This window comes from Camellia sinensis, chromosome 15, assembly GCF_055761805.1.
Source record: "Camellia sinensis isolate YWXY chromosome 15, ASM5576180v1, whole genome shotgun sequence".
NCBI lineage: Eukaryota > Viridiplantae > Streptophyta > Magnoliopsida > Ericales > Theaceae > Camellia > Camellia sinensis.
This window is the reverse complement of record NC_138975.1, coordinates 104,585,030-104,603,877: the sequence shown is the minus strand read 5'-3', so window position 1 is coordinate 104,603,877 and position 18,848 is coordinate 104,585,030. Positions and strand designations below refer to the sequence as shown.

Genomic DNA, 18,848 nt, shown 5'->3' with positions numbered 1-18,848 from the left:
AATTTGGGTGGTTCTTCGCTTCGTTTTCGGTATTGATTTGGTTCATTATTTTGGATCTTCTACAACTCTGGTTCTGAAGATTTTTGTTCATCTATTTGGTGAGGTCTTTCCTCTTGTTTATTTGTGATTATTTGGAATTCACCTAAGGGTGGTTTTGTGAGACCATTAGTGTCTCGTTTGTAATCGTTTGGAAACTATTTAGTTGATAGTGAAATTGGATTTCGATCTCGTGGACGTACCTCACATTGAGGGAACCACGTAAAAATTCTTGTGTTGTCTTTGATTTAATTTTTCTACATTAGTTTTTATTCCCATTGATTAATTTACTTGTGGGGAATCACATATTTTTCCTAACACTATGGACTAAAATGAGCAAAGAAAAACAAAAAGTAATATTAGAAACTAAGAAAAAAAAAGTTAAATTTATTTATTTTAATAAATTTAAAATCCAAACACAACTTAACTCGAAACAAAACTCAAGAGCAAAGGGTCCTGCTCAAATTTCATTATACTCTCTTCATCCATGGTAACCCAAGCTTCAATTCCACCATCACTACACATAGAATCCATCAACATAACAGAATTCTTAATAGCCCTACTACCACTACTCACCCAAATGGGCTTGCCCCAACCAAAATCTGCTTCAAATATTGGAAACTTACACCAACTAGTAAACCTCAAAAACAACACTTCCTTGTTGGACACCAATTCACCAACCTTCTTGATATTACTCATGATCATTTCATACGCATTCTCACTTTTCAATTTCATCAAATATTCACTGTCAATTTTCCCAATCCCCTCCCTCAGCTCGCCCACAAGCCTACCCAACTCCACTACACCATTCGTATACGCGTACGCTTGCCTAAAAATGTTCCCAAGGGCGGTTTCAGGCAATGGCGGGTCCATCTTCCCCCTCACATTCACTGCATGTGTCACTGTCGACTTATCGAGCCCTGATTGAGCCATTGCACACTTCCAAATCACTGCGGTCACCAACTCAACACGAGTGGGGTGTACTGCACACGTGCCTACTTCGGCTTTTAGAGCAGCTATGGTTGATGAAGTGAAACAGAACCTTCTTGTGATGAGTCTCTCTTGTGAGGTGTCAGGTGTTTGCTTGAACCCAAGTGGGTCTCTGGGTGGGAAAATCGATGATGAAATGAAAATTGGACTAGCCAAACAGGTCTCACCACGAGCCATGGCTGCCCAGGTTTTAATAAATGTGCTTATCGTTAGTCCATCAGCAATTCTGTGCGAAAACCCAATGCCAATAGCTAATCCACCACAGTTAAACAAGTTAACCTGAATCGCTAATTGAACATCGCTAGTCTCACCATTTCGGTAATTTACTGATGGAACAAATTGACTCACCACTTCAACCTGTGGAAATTTAACTATGTCTGAAATTGAGGCATCGACTCGAGCTTCCAAGTAATCAACCCCTTCATCGTTGCAGTCAACTGAGCTTTCGCCTTTCATTCTTCCGGCAAATGGGTAGTATAGAGTCAAGGCATCGGACAGCGATCGTTTGAGGATAGAAGACATTTCAGATTGTTTGACATGGCTAGTAGCTTTTTCATCAGAGGAGTAGTAAAGAACAATGGGGATAGCAAAGAAAGGTGCAACGAACTGATCGATCAAAGAGAGCCGAAAGGTTTTGAGGTGATTGGGTGTTGAAGAGGAAGGTTTGATGGACTCTTTGGAGATGATTTCAATCTTCAGCATCTTTGTGTCTTGGTAGTGGTAAGAACAAAGAAAGGGAGTTTGTTTTTGTAAGCCCTAGATGGATAAATAATACTTCAATCTAGGACTTCCACACGGCTGGCGTTATTGTCCCCTGTTGAGGGGGTCTGGTGAGTGTAAGATGTACAAAGTTTCACACTAGACAAGATTCTCTTTGGTATAGATTTGTCTTGGGTATACTCTTTAGTGGAGTTTGAGATCCAATTACTTTATTAAAAGAATTTAATTTGATTAGGGATTGACTATAATATATTTTTAATATATTATACCTAACTTTTAGTGACCCAATAAATATTTAATATTCAATTTAGTTACAATTAAGATTTTGATAAAAAATCCTAAATTCAATAACATATATATTGATTATCTTCGTTTTTCCCGTAGTATAGCAACGGTCATAGATTGATATTTTTCCAGTGGGTTTTGTGGTTAAAGCAAAAGTTTGCTGGCTGATTGATTCTTGGTTGCATATTCAAGTGCACTAGTTTTGTGGGTAATCAAGTTGGTTCTTGTTCAACTGCTTTGGTGGAGTTAATTTGGGCTATTATTTTAGGTTTTCTATAATTTTATTTAGAAGAATTTTGTTCATCTATTTGGTGAGGTCTTTTCTCTTATTTATTTCTGATTATTTAGAATTCATCTAAGGGTGATTTTGTGAGACCATTCGTGTCTCGTTTGTAATCGTTTGAAAACTTTTTGGTTGATAGTAGAATCGGATTTTGATCCCGTGGACGTACCTCACATTGAGGAAACCGCGTAAAATTCTTGTGTTGCTTTTAATTTAATTTTTTCGCATTAGTTTTTATTCCCATTGATTGATTTACTGGTGGGGAATCATATACACTACAACAAAATTATATTTTAGTGACACCATACTAGTGGCATGTTGTAGATGTCCCCGAACGCCCCGGGAGGGTGAGCCCCGTTCTGTTCATTTGGGGTCACTACAGCTCAGGACTCTAAAATTGTCACGGTTTTAAGTCTGAACCAAAGAGTCCAAATCCGACAAATCGTTTTGAGAAAACAGATTTTTGAAAGAAGTGCCAAACATGGACTGCTTTGCCAGATACAGAGTCGCCACCTAAATATTTTATTTTGGGGGAAATTTAGGAAACCCTGACTCGTTTGCCTAAGGCCACGTGTCCGTCATCACCAAAGTTACCTCGGCTCGGGAACTTGGGTACGATTGGGGAAGGTCACTTCGTGAGCACCCCCGCTCGCCCGATCAAAGATCGGCCTCTACTAACCATGATATCTAGTTTTGAAAACATTGTGTGTTCTTATTCCAGTTATTAGCCTAGATTTACTATGTGATGCGCACAGCATATAAGTATAGACTGGATCGCCTGAATTGGAACAAAACATTTCCTGTTTGTTTTTGAAAGATGGTTTGCTACTCGCAAGTAAGCTTAAAATGCAGATTTTGCCACCCTAAGGCGGGCTTAAGAAAAGATGGTTTTGCCACTATCTAGTGGGCTTAAAACTCACAGTTGATGAATTGTTCCAATTCAGATAACCCAACCTTCACCCACAGGCATTCAGGCAGTTATATCACATAAGCATATAGCCTCATGGTAAGCATGCTATTCATGGCAGTCACTCACACGCATGCAAGGATGCTAAAGCATAAAACTTACCAAGTACTCCAAGCCAAAACAGAAGCTCATTAGAAATCCATGCATGATCCTAATTATACAGAAGTGCCTAATGCAACACATGCAAAAATGCAACTATAGCAGGCTCGGCTATTCTAAACATGGCATATGAAATGTTACAGCTAACATGTATTCAATTTGGAATTGAAAATACAATGCAGTTAGTATGATGCGCCGAGCCCGGTGCATGCAATACAGATGAATGAATGCAAACATGCTATCATACTGTATGCTAATTGAAACATGCCTTAATCTAACCATCATAAGCTGATAAATAAAAGGGAGAAAGACGTGGGGTTGGAAGACATACATCACACACACGCACACTTATTACAGTTGTGCCCTCGCGCAGAGGGTCCGAATAAATAGTACAGTCCAAATAATACAGTCCAAATAATACAGTCTAAATATATACAAATTCCTAATTAATTTACAAATTAACTAAGAAAAATAATAAACTGGCATGCAAGCCAGGGACTGCCTTGACTCTTCTTCAGATGATGGATGATGCATGTCTGGGCTGCCTTGCGCGGAAATCCACTGGGATGCCCCAATTAGCCTCTGTTTTACAATTATTCTTGGAAAGCGCGCCAAGCTCCGGGAGGTTGCTAATCCTTGATTTGCTTCAACAGAGAGCAGGAAAGGGGCATAGTAATGTATTTTCACAAATGTATGCATGCCTCCATCCTCGTGCCACCAATCACGCATCTCGATGCATGATGGCCGAGGAGTCGAATTGTGCAACTCAATATAGAATGAATGCACATATAAACACAACAATACCTAACTCTATCATGGATAATCCGGAGTGTCGGTGACTTGGAATTGAGACACGTTTCGTCACTCGGAGTACGAAACGTACCTCGTTTCCCGTGCTCGGGCTAACCCCTATCCCAAGCACGATGCAATATGCATGATATGCATGAAATGCAACTAAGATACAACCTAGCATACACAATGCTATGAAATGGCATACACGATGCACGAGATAACATGGCATACACAATGCGTTAACATACAACCTAGCATACACAATGCTATGAAATGAAATGGCATACACAATGCATAATGGACTTACACCAACATGAGTGGACCTCAGCCACACTCACATAGGAGGCCATTAGATGAAAATGAGACGCTCGAAATGCGTGCACACATGCACGCAAACCGAGGACTGAACCTAAGGCACCAAATGCCACTCTAACAAGACATGGCAAGGCATGGAATATGGCATACAAGCATGCAAATTTCAGCGCTAAAATATGACCCAAAACAGCCCCGAATCATGGAAACATGGCACCCGATGCATGAAATGGGACCCGAAATGCAAAATTAGGCATACGCAATGACCTATAGCTATACAAAGCATGCATTATTTGATCATGAAATGTGAAGACAGATTCAAGGCAGCCCCAAAACAAGCATGTTTACAGTTTTAAGGAAGGCCAAACAGCGAACACAAATGGGGCTAAACCAACATGCAAAAATGGCCCAAAATGTGAGATAAAGAAGTAAGTCATGGATGCTGGCCTCAAACATGAGAGGGCCTTTCAACAATGTTGAAGAGGGACCCAAAACATGGCATTTTATAGCTTATGATCAAACCCAAAACAGTGTGCAAGAATGCTCAAAATGCTATGCAAAATAAGGCCAAAAAGAGAGCTATAATACAAAGTATAAAAAGGATGCCTCAAACAGTGAAAGACCCTCAATGACACATGAAGAGGGGGTCAAAATAAGGTCATTTATAGTTCGGACCAAAGCTAAAAAACAGAAGCATAAGAGGCTAACAAATCATGCAAAAATGGAGCCAAAAGAGAGATATAAAGGCAAGTGGAAAATGGAAGCCACAAACAGTGATGATCCCTTCAACAATGTTGAATAAGGGCTCAAAATAAGCAACTTTAAAGTTTATGACATGCCTCAAAACAATTTATACATAGGCCAAAAATACTACACAAGAAAATGGCATACAAGGAGGCGTCAAACAGTGAGAGGCCCTTAAACAAACATGAAAAACACCTCAAAATAAGCCTAGTTTTAGTTAGGGTCGAAGCCCAAAACAGCAAGCAAGTATGGCTTATAAATAAATCAAGAAAAGGCTAGAAAAGGGAAAAAGGAAGCTCACCCTTGAAGACTATGCCTTTGACAACTTTTGGACCAAAATGCAGCACTCCTAGGCTCTAAAGAACAACCTCAAACTGCTGGAATGGAGGATGGAAGGGTGGGGGTATGGGTTGATGAAGAAATGAGTGTAGGACTTGAGGGTTTGGAGCTTGGAAATATATAGAGAGAGAGAGAGAGATACAAGGCAAGAGGCTTGGGGGGAATTTTTGTAACCCTAAATATGCAGCTGGAGGGCTTGCTATATAGGCAAAAAGAGGTGGAAAAAGGAGGAAAAAAAAATGGAGGGAAATGAATCAAGTTTCCCTCTAAAAATGCCCCCCCGGATACAGAATCTGGGGGGAAAAGGAGGGTGTATCTGCACTGTACTTGATGCAAGGATTCTGGCCGGCTAGTTATTGGAGTTGCAGGTGGCCGACCGGCTACCTCCCATGGCCGGCCGACCAAGGGTCAAAAGGTTCAATGAGAATTAGTGGCCGGCCATACCAAAAGGGTAGCCTCTCAGGTGTGCACAACACAATTATGTGGTCAAAAGTTGGAGATAGTGAACCAGGAGGGAGAACAACCCACTTTTCAAAGGGGTTCAAAAGGTTAAAAAGCAATTACTGGCCGGCCACAAAATATTGGTGGCCTCCCAGATGTGTACATCACAAATATGGGGTTTAGGGTTACAGAAAATGGCCCAAGGGTGGTCAACATTGGCTTTGAAGTGAGAAAAAACGGGCGACGGAGGGCGATGAAAGGATAAAGTTGACTGACAGAACAATTACTGGCCTCTCACCCTTCTATGGCCTTCTTACCAATGAAACAGAGGTCCCTGCCAAAAATGAACCCAAACCGATGTAGAATGAAGGTTCGGGGGCCGAAACGCGCAGCCCGAGGCCCCGAAAACTGGCTGTTAGGCACCGAAAGTGGTGCTCGACCACGAAGTTAGTTTCTCGAGCCACAGTGTCCTTCAAAAGGGAGCAAACAAGATGTATGCCAAAAGTCGGAGCAAACAGAGGTGGTTAAGCGGTCCCGAACCGACGCACACGGTCGACGGCTCCGAAAAACCGGAAACTGGACTCCAAACGGGCAAAAATGGCCTATGACCACAAAACGTAGCCTACAGCCACTGAGAGATGATCTACGAGACCTCTCCCTCCCTTCGGGAAGAGAAACAGAGAAAACCGAGCCTGGTTCGCAAACCGAGATAAGGCGTGAAAGAGTCCGAAAGTCCGAAGGCAAGGCTCGCAGCCAAGACTCCGCGACTTCCGAACGAGCACAATATGCAACATCACCAAGCGCTCAATCGGTGATGTCTGAGTCTTAAGGTCGGTCAAAAATGGGGTATCTACAGTTGCCCCTCTTTGACAGAACTCGAAAGTCATAAGTGACGGGAGTGAATGTCAAAGCCCAAAGACAACCCATTTTTGACAAGGCCGAAGACTTAGACAAACAGGCAAAATAAACAGAGATGCGCCCGCAGGCATGCCCGCAGGCAGGGGCAAAATGCAACTGACAATGCAAGAAGCCGAAGGTAACTCAATGATCGTGTAAATGCAGCAAGCTGTAATGAAGCACATATTCACAAATAGATGCAACAGTTTTAGGCGAGAATGCAAAGCAACAACTATATTTCATGCAGTTAAGAATGCAGAGAATTATTCAATTCTCGTCGCGTCTCACACGGAGAAGATACGGTACCTGTGCGATTCGTCTGGTCGCACCAGCCTCAAATGAACCGTACATACAATATCGTGCCTGATGGTGCTGGGGATCTTTCGCTTCTTCTTGGTTGAACCATAGGTACGACTTTTCTCCCTGACTATGGTCGCAGCTTTCCCTATTCTCTAACAGGGTGACAGACTAGGTTGGATCAGTATCCAGAATTGAGGTGCATACAGATGCTATCTCAATCTATGGGGCTGCCATACAGATTTCAAGCCGAGGATATACCCCTGGGTATTTAAACCAGACTTTAGTCTCGGAAATCCTGAACCTTTGCGTTCTAGGCATAAGTCATTCGAACTCTAGTTTCCACCGTCTCAGTTGGTCTCCTAGGAACTCACCGCAAACACAGGCAGGTGGCTATACCAGACCACCAGAAGTCGTTCGGGCACAACAAACATCAAAGGAATTGCACCTTTAGAGGATTTAAGGTCTCATAGACCGGAAAGTGCATGAGACGGTGCGAATAAATGCAAGTGCGATGCGCAGAACAACGCGAATGATGATGCAGGATTTAAGGTCTCCTTAGACCGAAGGATTTAAGGTCTCCTAGACCAGGTGAGTGCACAAGACAGTGCGATACAGGTAAGGTGCGCAAGGTAGCGCGCGTATAAATTGCACCAAACAGTGCGATGCACAAAATAGCGCGGTAAAATGTATGCACAATGTAGGTAATGGTCACAGTGCAAAATAGTGCGATGAGATGCATGCACAATGCAAGACTTAGCACACAGCTTACGGCATAGCATTCCATTCAGTTGGCACACAGCTCACACCATAACACTTTGTTCATTTGGTCCACCGCTCACAACACAATATTCTGTTCATTTGGCACGCAGTTCGAAACACAACACTCTGTTTAATCTCGGCATACAGCTCTTTTGGGCAGACAGTAGATCTCGGGCACACAGCGCATTCTTCGGGTACGCAATTCATTTTTGAGCACACAGCTATTTCTTCGGGCACACAGCTCATTTCCGGGCACACAGCTCGTTTTTCGGGTACATTGCCCCTTCTTCGGGCACACAGCTCCTTTTCAGGCACACAGCTCATTTTTCGGGCACAGAGCTCGTTTTCGGGCACACAGCTCCTTTTCAGGAACACAGCTCATTTTTCGGGCACACAACTCCTTCTTTGGGCACACAGCTCATTTTTCGAGCACGCAGCTCGTTTTCGGGCACGCAGTTCCTTTTCAGGCACACAGCTCATTTTTCGGGCACACAGCTCCTTTTTTGGGCACACAGCTCATTTCCCGAGCACACAGCTCGTTTTTTCGGGCACACAGCTCCTTCTTTGGGCACACAGCTCATTTTCCGAGCATGCAGCTCGTTTTCGGGCACACAGCTCCTTTTCAAGCACACAGCTCATTTTTCGGGCACACAGCTCCTTCTTTGGGCACACAGCTTATTTCCCGAGCACACAGCTCGTTTTTCGGGCACACAGCTCCTTCTTTGGGCACACAGCTCATTTCCCGAGCACGGAGCTCGTTTTCGGGCACACAGCTCCTTTTCAGGCACACAGCTCAGTTTTCGGGCACACAGCTCCTTCTTTGGGCACACAACTCATTTCCCGAGCACACAGCTCGTTTTTCGGGCACATAGCTCCTTCTTTGGGCACACAGCTCATTTCCCGAGCACACAGCTCGTTTTCGGGCACACAGCTTCTTTTCAGGCACACAGCTCATTTTTCAGGCACACAGCTCCTTCTTTGGGCACACAGCTCATTTCTTTGGTTTGCATTTTTGAACACACAGCTCAAGCACTTGAAGTTCTGAACACGCAGCTCATACTTTTTGTCGTGAACACGCAGCCCACACTTTTTGAAATCTGAACACACAGCTCAAACTTTTGAATTTCTGAACATGCAGCCCAATTTGATTGTGAACACGCAGCACACCCTGATTGAAAGTTGAACACGCAGCCCAAACTCTTGAATTTCTGAACACACAGCCCAATTTGATTGTGAACACGCAGCACACCCTGATTGAAAGTTGAACACGCAGCCCAAACTTTTGAAATCTGAACGCACAGCCCAAATTTTAAGGTGAACACACAGCACACATTGGTTGAAAGTTGAACACGCAGCCCATACTTTTGAATTTCTGAACACGCAGCCCAATTTGATTGTGAACACGCAGCACACCTTGATTGAAAGTTGAACACGCAGCCCAAACTTTTGAATTTCTGAACACGCAGCCCAATTTGATTGTGAACACGCAGCACACACTGATTGAAAGTTGAACACGCAGCCCAAACCTTTGAATTTTTAAACACGCAGCCCAATTTGATTGTGAACACGCAGCACACCCTGATTGAAAGTTGAACACGCAGCCCGAACTTTTGAATTTCTGAACACGCAGCCCAATTTTAATTGTGAACACGCAGCCCAATTTTGATTGTGAACACGCAGCACACACTGATTGATAGTTGAACACACAGCCTAAACACTGATCTTCTGAACACGCAGCCCAATTTGATTGTGAACACGCAGCACATACGGATTGAAAGTTGAACACACAGCCCAAACTTGTTGTCGTGAACACACAGCCCACAGTTTTTTGAAAGTTGAACACGCAGCCCAAACTTTGAGGTGAACACACAGCACACACTGGTTGAGAGTTGAACACGCAGCTCACTGTCTTTGAAGTCTGAACACGCAGCCCAAATGTTGAGGTGAACACACAGCACACACTAGTTGAGAGTTGAACACGCAGCTCACTGTCTTTGAAGTCTGAACACGCAGCTCATTTTTGATTGTGAACGCACAGCACACACTAGTTGAGAGTTGAACACGCAGCCCAAACTATTGAATTTCTGAACACGCAGCCCATTTTGATTGTGAACACGTAGCACATATGGATTGAAAGTTGAACACACAGCCCAAACTTCTTGTTGTGAACACATAGCCCACAGTTTTTTTTTTGAAAGTTGAACACGCAACCCAAACTTTGAGGTGAACACACAACACACACTGGTTGAGAGTCGAACACGCAGCTCACTGTCTTTGAAGTCTGAACACGCAGCTCACTGTCTTTGAAGTCTGAACACGCAGCTCATTTTTTATTGAACGCACAACACACACTAGTTGAGGGGTTGAAGAAAATGGGAGAGGAAGGAAGAAAACTAGCTGAGGAGAAGTTAGGCATGAATCCGGGTAGGATCGAAACTGAGTAGTCTTCACTAAAAGAGGCATAACCTTTTTCACACTTAGAATTTTGATATGAGGCTATCACCATTGGAAAGAAGACTTCAAGGGCTTCAATTTAGGCTTACGAATGACCTGCAAAGGAGTCCATATGAAGGAGATATTCCCATTTGAAGTTGGGCCCAAAAAGCATATTTTCTGGCCAACCAGAGGTGGAGGTTGCTGGCCATGAATGGGCTTTTCTGGCCATGTGCCAGCCATGAATGGCCTATGCTAGCCAGGTGCTATCCAAGAGTGACCATTGCCAGCCAGAAATGGACATGTGCCGGCCATCAATGATGGCTTGCCGGCCATTGATGCAAAAAGGCAGTTTTATGCAGATATTTGTGTTCCAGCTATCCCTTTTTGGATATTTTTGACCTGAGCTTGGATTCTTCTATATATAGAGAGCCTTCTATATTTTTTTTCAAGGTTAGAACATTTGAGGAAGAAAAATTTTGGGAGCACCTCTTTCTACAATTCTCTCTCTACATTTTTCAATCTCTTGAACCTTTGTGCATAAGTGCCTACAAGTGTAGATACACTTCTCCTTTGCCTATACATCCTTGACCAAAGTTGGTTATCTTTGAGATGAGGTTCTAGAAGGTCTTCTTGGAGCTCTTGAAGGTGATTTTACTTGGTTTTGTTGCCTAAAATTGTGTTGTGCTTCAAGAGATATAACTCTCTCCCTTTAAGCTTGTTTTTCATACTTGCTTCGCAATATTTTTCCACCATTTCAAGGCTGGTTTTGGCATGTAAAAAGTTCTGTTTTTCAGTCCTAAAAGTGGTGGTTTGAGCCTTTGTGAGTTAGGGGGTTGTCCCCCATTTTTGCTCTATAGCTTGTTAAGCCTTTTGCACAATTTCTCATCACCTTCATATCAAAATTTTTGGGCCCTTTTACAACTGAAACTCAGAGGTTTTTCAGGGACAAAAACCATGTTTTGATGTCTAAAATAGGAGGGGTTGGCCTCTCCTCCTTGTGTCTTGTTTGCATGTGTAGATAGCCCAACATGTGAGCATGTTTTTCAACCATTTTGTGACTTGGTCTCAGTATGTTTTTGCTACTTTTTTGACCAACTTTAGCTCTATTTTGAGCTAGTTTGGCCACTTGAGGCTTGCTTTGTATGCTTGTAGTGTAATTGTACTTAACAGTCTAGTTTATGCTATGTATTAACCTCTCATTCTAGCTCTTTTTTAGCCTACTTCGTGCATGCTTTAGAACTCCTTTTAAATTGTTTTATGACTATTTTAAAGTGTTTGTCCCTTGTGTTTTGTGTTGCATGGCTATAGTGTAATGGTCTTCACTAGCTCATTGTTTTAAGGCCTCTAACATGTTGTGCATGTGTTGCTTGCATGTTGTAGCATCATTTAGCATGTGATTTCAGTGTTCATAGCTCCGTCACACTCTCACTTATTTCACTTTTCCATTGCTTTTGAGAGTTGTGACTCGAGCCTTGTTTGTAACCTAACATGTAAGCATGTTTTTCTTGCCTTTTGTATTGTCATCTCAGCATGTTTTAGCCGCTATTTTGGCATGTTGAAGCTCTGTTTTGAGTTGGTTTGGTCATTTGAGCTTGTGATTGCATGCCTTTAGTGTAGTGCTCTCCACTAGTTTAATTCTTTTGGGTTTTGAACATGTTGTGCATGTGTTGCTTGCATGGTGTAGTATCATTTTTCATGCCATTTCAGCAATGAAATATCTGCAACCTCCCTCATTTCTTCACTTTTCATTTGTTTTGAGGGTTGGCTAACCTTAAGGTTGTGTTTAAGCTTTAGATAGAGCTTGTGCTTAATGGTTTTAACCCTCTTTTGAGGGTTCCTCCTAACCAAAGGCGTGATCTCTCTCATGTCTTAAACCATCTTTTGGTTGACCCCTCTTTCATTAGAGGACAGGCATCTTGGACATAACCGATTAAAGAATGGCTTGGTAATGTAAAACGTGTAAACAAGAATTGGACAAGTAAAACATGACTAAGATAAACATGTTGTGTTTGCATTGCATGTGTTCAATTGGACGTTATATTGAACACAAGGAAGATTGGTCCATTTCATACTCAAAGTGATGAAATGAGCCAATCTCCTTTGTCTCTGTAGACACCCCATTTTTGACCTTCCTCAAGACTTGGACGTCATCGTTTGAACACTCGATGATCATCCATGTTCGTGTTTGTTTTGAGTTTCCGAAGGTCCCGGTCGTGCGCCTTGCCTCAGAATCTCTTAACTTGCCTGTTTTGTGCTTGGTCGTGGACCAAGAACTTGTTTGTTTTTGCTTCTGAGGGCAGAGAATGGCTTGTTGGCCATCCCCATACCTCACCGGCCTTGGCTTGAGGCCACCGGCCTAGTTTTATTGCTACCGGCCAAATATTTTGGTCAGTCGGTATTGTTTTTGGTCGGCCGGCCATTTTTGTTGGTCAATCGGCCATATTTTCCAGCCAACCCCTGTTCATCTACTTTATGCAGATATTTAGTGCCAGCTGGCACGCACAATTCACCCCTCTATACGTGTATGGAGGGGATTTGTCTCTTGCTTGGCTTGTTTTGGAAGCTTTGCAAGATTGGGATTCTATAAAGAGGGAGCTTCTCCTCCCTCCTCAGGGGTTCCAGAGGTTCAAAGAATTAGGGTTAGAGACTTTGTATCTATATATCTCTATAGTTCTCTCTTTTTGCATTTGTGTGTGTGTAATAGTGTCCTAAAGCTGTTTTTGTTCACATTTTTGCACTAAGACACCAAGTGTTACACCATCCTTGAGTTGCTGAGGTACTAAGGAGTTGGTTTTGGGGTTCTTGGGTTGTTTTGAACTCAGAAAAAGTGCTGGAGTGTTGTTCTTGAAGAAGGTCAACAAGGGTGAGAAACTTACCCTTTTATTCCCCATTTTTGCACAAGCTTTTAACCTATCTTGCATCCATTTTTAAGCTTAGTGTATAACTGAGAAAAGTTCTGTTTTTACTTGCTTTTGAACTTTGTTTAAGGTCATTTTGAGGTTTGGGGTTGTCTCCCCCCCTCCAAGGCCTTGTTAGGACTTGTTTTAGGCCATACCTTTTGGCCATTGTTCTTAGCTTTGCATGACCTCTCTACCACTGAAATCCAAAGGATTTTTAGTGGTGGAGAGGTGGTTTTGAGGTCCTAAATGGGAGAGGATTGTCCCCTCTCCATGTTGTCCTTGATGCTAGCATAAGTGACTTGTGTTGTAGCTTGTATGCCTAGCTTGCTTTAGCTTCATTTCAGTAGGTATTGGGCTTTGTTTTGCCATGATATACCTCTATTTTAAGTTGGTTTGGACACTCCATGTATGCTTCATACACTTGTCTTGTAATCCCATGTTTTGGCCTTAACATGCATCATGTTGTAACATGTCTTTCTAGCATGATTTTGGCTTGACTCCTTGAAGTTTTTATCCATGTTTTGGTATGCTTGAGGTCTGTTTTTGGTCGTTTGAGTCATCCATGACTTGCTTTGAGTAGCTACCATAAAATCTAGCTTAAAGGCTTTGAGTTTTGAACCCCCTAGCATGCATTACTTGGCGTATTTCAGTGATTTGGAGTCACTTACAATATCATTTCAGTCCATATGGCATGCTTGTTTACTTACATTTGATGCTCCTTTATTGCCTTAAAGAATTGTTGTTTTATGCTCCATGTTTGGACCATTGTGTATGCCATCATGTGTAGGCCATTTAGATGCCATCTAAGTGGGTTTTTGGTCTTGATTAGACCTGCCTTGGGACTGTTTTAGGTCCCCATGGCCCTTTGGGGTTTGCTTCATATAGTCTTGGTTCGACTCCCATGGCTAGTTTCCAAATTTTGGGCTTGGTTGCATGCTTTGCTTGATTTGTTTAGTTGGTTTGGCACCATTTCTAACTTAATTTCAGAGCTTACAATGCTTGTCATTTGTCCATATTAGTCTCTTTTAAATGTGTTCAAATGTTGCCACTTTTATGCCTCAGATGATAGACCTTTGTGCATGCATGCTTGCATGTCTATTCCATGCTTTTGTTGCATCATATTGGCCACTGATTTGGGCTTATTTGAGAGCTGCCCAAATTGGTTTAAGACCAATCCCGCATGTTGTTGCATGCTTGCCTTGTATGTTGTTGCATACTTGGCCCATTGACATGTTGCATGTTTATGTGGTGTTGCATTTGGCATGCATCTTGTGTTAAACTGCTTTGCATATTTGCATGAGTTTGTCCCTCACATGTCGTTACATGCTTGCCTAACCATGGATATTGTCACATGCCTTGCATGTTTGCATATTAGTTTAGGTTGCATTACATTTGGCATGTTTATTAGACATTGCTTGTTGGCATGCCCATGTTGTACTAGTGTGATTGCATGTTTAGGATTGCATAGCATTGAGCAAGCATCCCTTGCCTCTTGATCAACCATGATTGAGGTTGGGGGTCCCTTGGTATGTTTTGTGTTTTGTGCATTTAATATTGAAGTTGCATACTTGACTCATTTGGCCATCACGCATTGAAATGCGCGATTGGTGGCCCGAGGGTCGGGAACCATACTCCTTTGAGTCGTAAACATGATGAGGAGCGTGGTGGTGCAAACATTGCTTTGAAAATGCTTTGCCATACTCTGTCTGTCCTCTGTTGCAACAAACCAGTATTCTACAGGAAGAAATGGCCGGCCGGCAATTTTTAGTGCCGGCTGACTATCAAAACCTAGCCGCTGGTATAATTTTTGGTCGATGACCAGTTCTCTATAGCCGGTGGTGTTTTCCCTTGGTCGGTGACCTCCCACAGTGCTCAGGGAGTAGTCCAGAAGTAACCTTGAGACTTGTGCAGTCCTCAGAGGTGCAGAGCAGTGCAAACAGAGGCAGCATGAGTATGGCGTCAGATTTCCGAGCGAAGCCGGGCGTGCACGCATTCATCCCTCTTCCCGAGGCTCTTTACTGCTTTATTAGGTTAATTAATTATTTTAATTAGTTAAGTGTGATGTAATATTTAATTAGCTTGTTAGTTAATTAATTTGTATTATTCTTTCGGTCCCTCCCTCGAGAGGGCAAATTATGTAATAAGCGTGCGTGTGTGTGATGCATGTCTTCCAACCCCCACTCCCTTTTATTTAATCGCTTATGATGGTTAGTTTTAGGGCATATTTGATTTAGCATACCTTATGCTATGCATGCGTGCATCCATTCATCTGTATTGCATGCATCGGGCTCGGCGCCTCATACTAACCGTATAGTATTTCAATTCTAATTTGAATACGTGCATCGAGTTGTTGCATTTCACATGCCATCCTTAGATTAGCTGAGCCTATTCTAGTGACATTTTGTATGCGATACATTAGCCATTTTAACATGAACTTGGATCATACATTGATTGCTAACATGTTCTTTATTTTGGCTCGGAGTACACTGTGAGTGTTTATGCTTTAGCATATTGCATGTATGTGAGTGTTAACATTAAAGCATGCTTTCCATGAGGCTAATTGCTTAGTTGATTTATTGCCTGAATGCCTGTGGGTGAAGGTTGGGTTGCTTGAATTGGAATAATTCGTCGAAACCCGTGTTTTAGCCTATTTGCGAGTAGCAAACCTCAAACCATTTTCCAAACAAAATGGATATGCGATGCTTTGTTCCAAATTAGGCGATCTAGTCTATACTTGTATGTTGTGTATATCACATAGTAAATTCTAGCTAATTAACTGGAATAAGAACACATATGTTTTCAAAACAAAATATCATGTTTAGTAGTGGCCGATCTTTGATCGGGCGAGCGGGGGTGCTCATAGCTGACCTTCCCCAATCGTACCCAAGTTCCCGAGCCGAGATAACTTTGGTAATGACGGACATGTGGCCTTAGGCAATAAGTTAGGGTTTTCTAAATTTCCCAAAAATAAAACATTTAGATGGCGACTTTGTATCTGGCAAAACAGTCCATGTTTGGCACTTCTTTCTAAAAATCTGTTTTTCAAAATGATTTGTCGGATTTTGGACTCTTTGGTGATTTATCAATCTCACATCGCACATTGTGAGATCAGATTAAGAACCGTGACAATTTGAGAGTCTGAACTGTAGTGAGCCCAAATGAACAAAACGAGGACTTCCCCCCAGGACGTTTGGGACGTCTACAGTTTCTCATCACCCTTGATCATGCATGATAGGGTGGTGGTTTAGAGTCTTGTTTTTATGCATTTATTGAAAGTGTACAACTTGGATCTTTGGCCATCATGCATTGAAAATGCTTGATTGGTGGTTTTGGATCCAAGAGAGCCACTCCTTTGATATTTTGAGATGATAAGGAGGTGCACAGTACAAACATATCCTTGGAAAACCCTCAATTTTCCTCTGTTTGTGCTCTGTTGCAGTGTGGTGATTCAGCACACCAGTGGCCGGCAGTGGCTCACTAATGGCTGCAATGCTTCGTCCTTAGCCGCTAGCACACCTTTTTGGCCGGCAGATGGCCAGCAGCAAGCACTCATGGCAGGCAGGCCACTGGTGCACTCCTCAGCATTGGTTTGGTAAGGTGGAACAAAAAGTTCCAAGAGTAACCCTGCAAATAGAGCCTCTCGAGAGAAAATCGAGTGCATGCATATTCAACTTCCTAAAGCAGAGCTGAGGCAGTGCAGTTAGTGCTTTACATGTTTAGTGTACATTGGTTTTGTAATTTAATTAATTAGTTTGCTAATTAGTTAAGTGTTGTAATAATTAAGTAGCTTAGCTTAGCTATTCTTTATTTTGTTTTGTAATAATTAGTCTAATTAGTTTAATTAGATTAGTTCAATTAGCTTAGCTTAGATTAGCTTAGCTTATTTATTCGAACCCTCCTTTGCGAGGGCGCAATATTGTAATAAGTGTGCGTGTGTGTATGTGCATGCCTTCCAACCCCCGTCTTTCTCCTTTTTATTTAACCTCTTTTGATGGTTAGTTTAGGGCACGTTTCAATTAGCATACCTTATGTTTGCATGTTTGCATTCATTCATTTATCTTGCATGCACCGAGGCTCAGCGTATCATTCAAACTGCATTGTAATTTCAATACTTATTTGAATACGTTTATCAAATTGTTGCATTCATATGCTATCTTAGTAGCGGAGCCTATTTAGTTGCATTATTGCATGTGTTGCATTAGGCATCTTGTATAGTTAGGATCATGCATTGTTTCTAACTTTTTTGTTTTGGCTTGGAGTACTCGGTAAGCTTTTACGCTTTAGCATGCTTGCATGAGTGTGCGTGCTGCCATATTTAGCATGCTTGCCATGAGGCTATTTGCTTAAGTGATTAGCTGCATGAATGCCTGTGGGTGAAGGCTTTGTTGCTTGAATTGGAACAATTCGATGATTGTGAGTTTTAAGCCCACTTTGTGAAGTGGCAAATCATATTTTAAGCCCACCCCAGGGTGGCAAATTTGCGTTTCAGCCCAGTTGAGAGTGGCACCTTCAAACCATTTTCAAAAACAAACATAAGTTGTTTTGTTCCAATTCTCGCGATTTTAGTCTATACTTGTGTGTGTGTCACATAGTAAAGTTAGCTAATAACCGGATAAGAACACATGAGGTTTATAAAACAACATATCATGCTTAGTAGAGGCCGATCCTTTGATCGGGCGAGCGAGGGTGCTCATTTCGGCACCTTCCCCTCTCGTTCCCAAGTTCCCGAGCCGAGGCAACTTTGGTCATAGTGGACAGGTGACCTTTGGCACGAGTCAGGGTTTCCTAAATTTCTCAAAACAAAATATTTAGGTGGCGACTCTGTAATCTGGCAAAATAGTCCAGTTTAGGTATTTTTTGATTTAAAATCTGGTTTTCCAAAATGATTTGCCGAATTGGACCCTTTGGTGTTTATCAGTCTCACATTGCACTTTGTGAGATTAGATTCAGAACAGTGATAGGAGTCCGAATTGTAGGACCAAGCTCTCTGAAAGGGGGCACGAAGAAAGTCGAGTTTACAGTTTTTGGCGACTCCGTTGGCGATTTAGGGAGCTTGACTCGAACTCATGATATGTTGTTTTATCTACATTTGTGTGTTTCTTTGCATTACATTTGCGTATGTGCGCCTAAGTCACAGTGTTTGCCATCTGCTATTCCTGAACGGTTTGCTGGAGGCTCGCTTGGAAAAACGTGCCATAAGGCTGACCGGTTGCGGGCTCTGCCACAATGGGAACACAAACCTTGGATCTAGATCACCGCTGTACTATTTGATCCACTTTTCACTTCTTGGTGTTAGGAGCGAGAGGTACATTAGGTGGTCTTGCTGAGGCACCCTTTTTGACCAATCGACCTAATTTCATATCGGAAGCCATATAGACTGTTCCAAACTAGGACAGGTTGCTCACCCGAATGCAGGATTGTTTGAAATTGCATGTTTGCGTAGTGAACCCCTAGCTCCTGATGAAACCAGGACAGGGTAACCCCACCCCCTCGTAGGGGTGTTTTGGCTCTCAATTAACTAGTATGTGCTTTACAGTGAAACTGTACA

At 42.4% G+C, this 18,848-nt stretch overlaps 1 protein-coding gene across 1 annotated transcript; it reads right to left on the bottom strand.

The window, feature by feature from the left end:
* Positions 1-403: 403 nt before the first annotated feature.
* LOC114278438 (limonoid 1-O-acetyltransferse) lies at positions 404-1,896 on the bottom strand. The gene has a single exon (XM_028220475.2). It carries the CDS (start codon positions 1,726-1,728, stop codon positions 460-462), a length of 1,269 nt encoding a protein of 422 aa, XP_028076276.2. The 5' UTR covers positions 1,729-1,896; the 3' UTR covers positions 404-459.
* Positions 1,897-18,848: the final 16,952 nt, after the last annotated feature.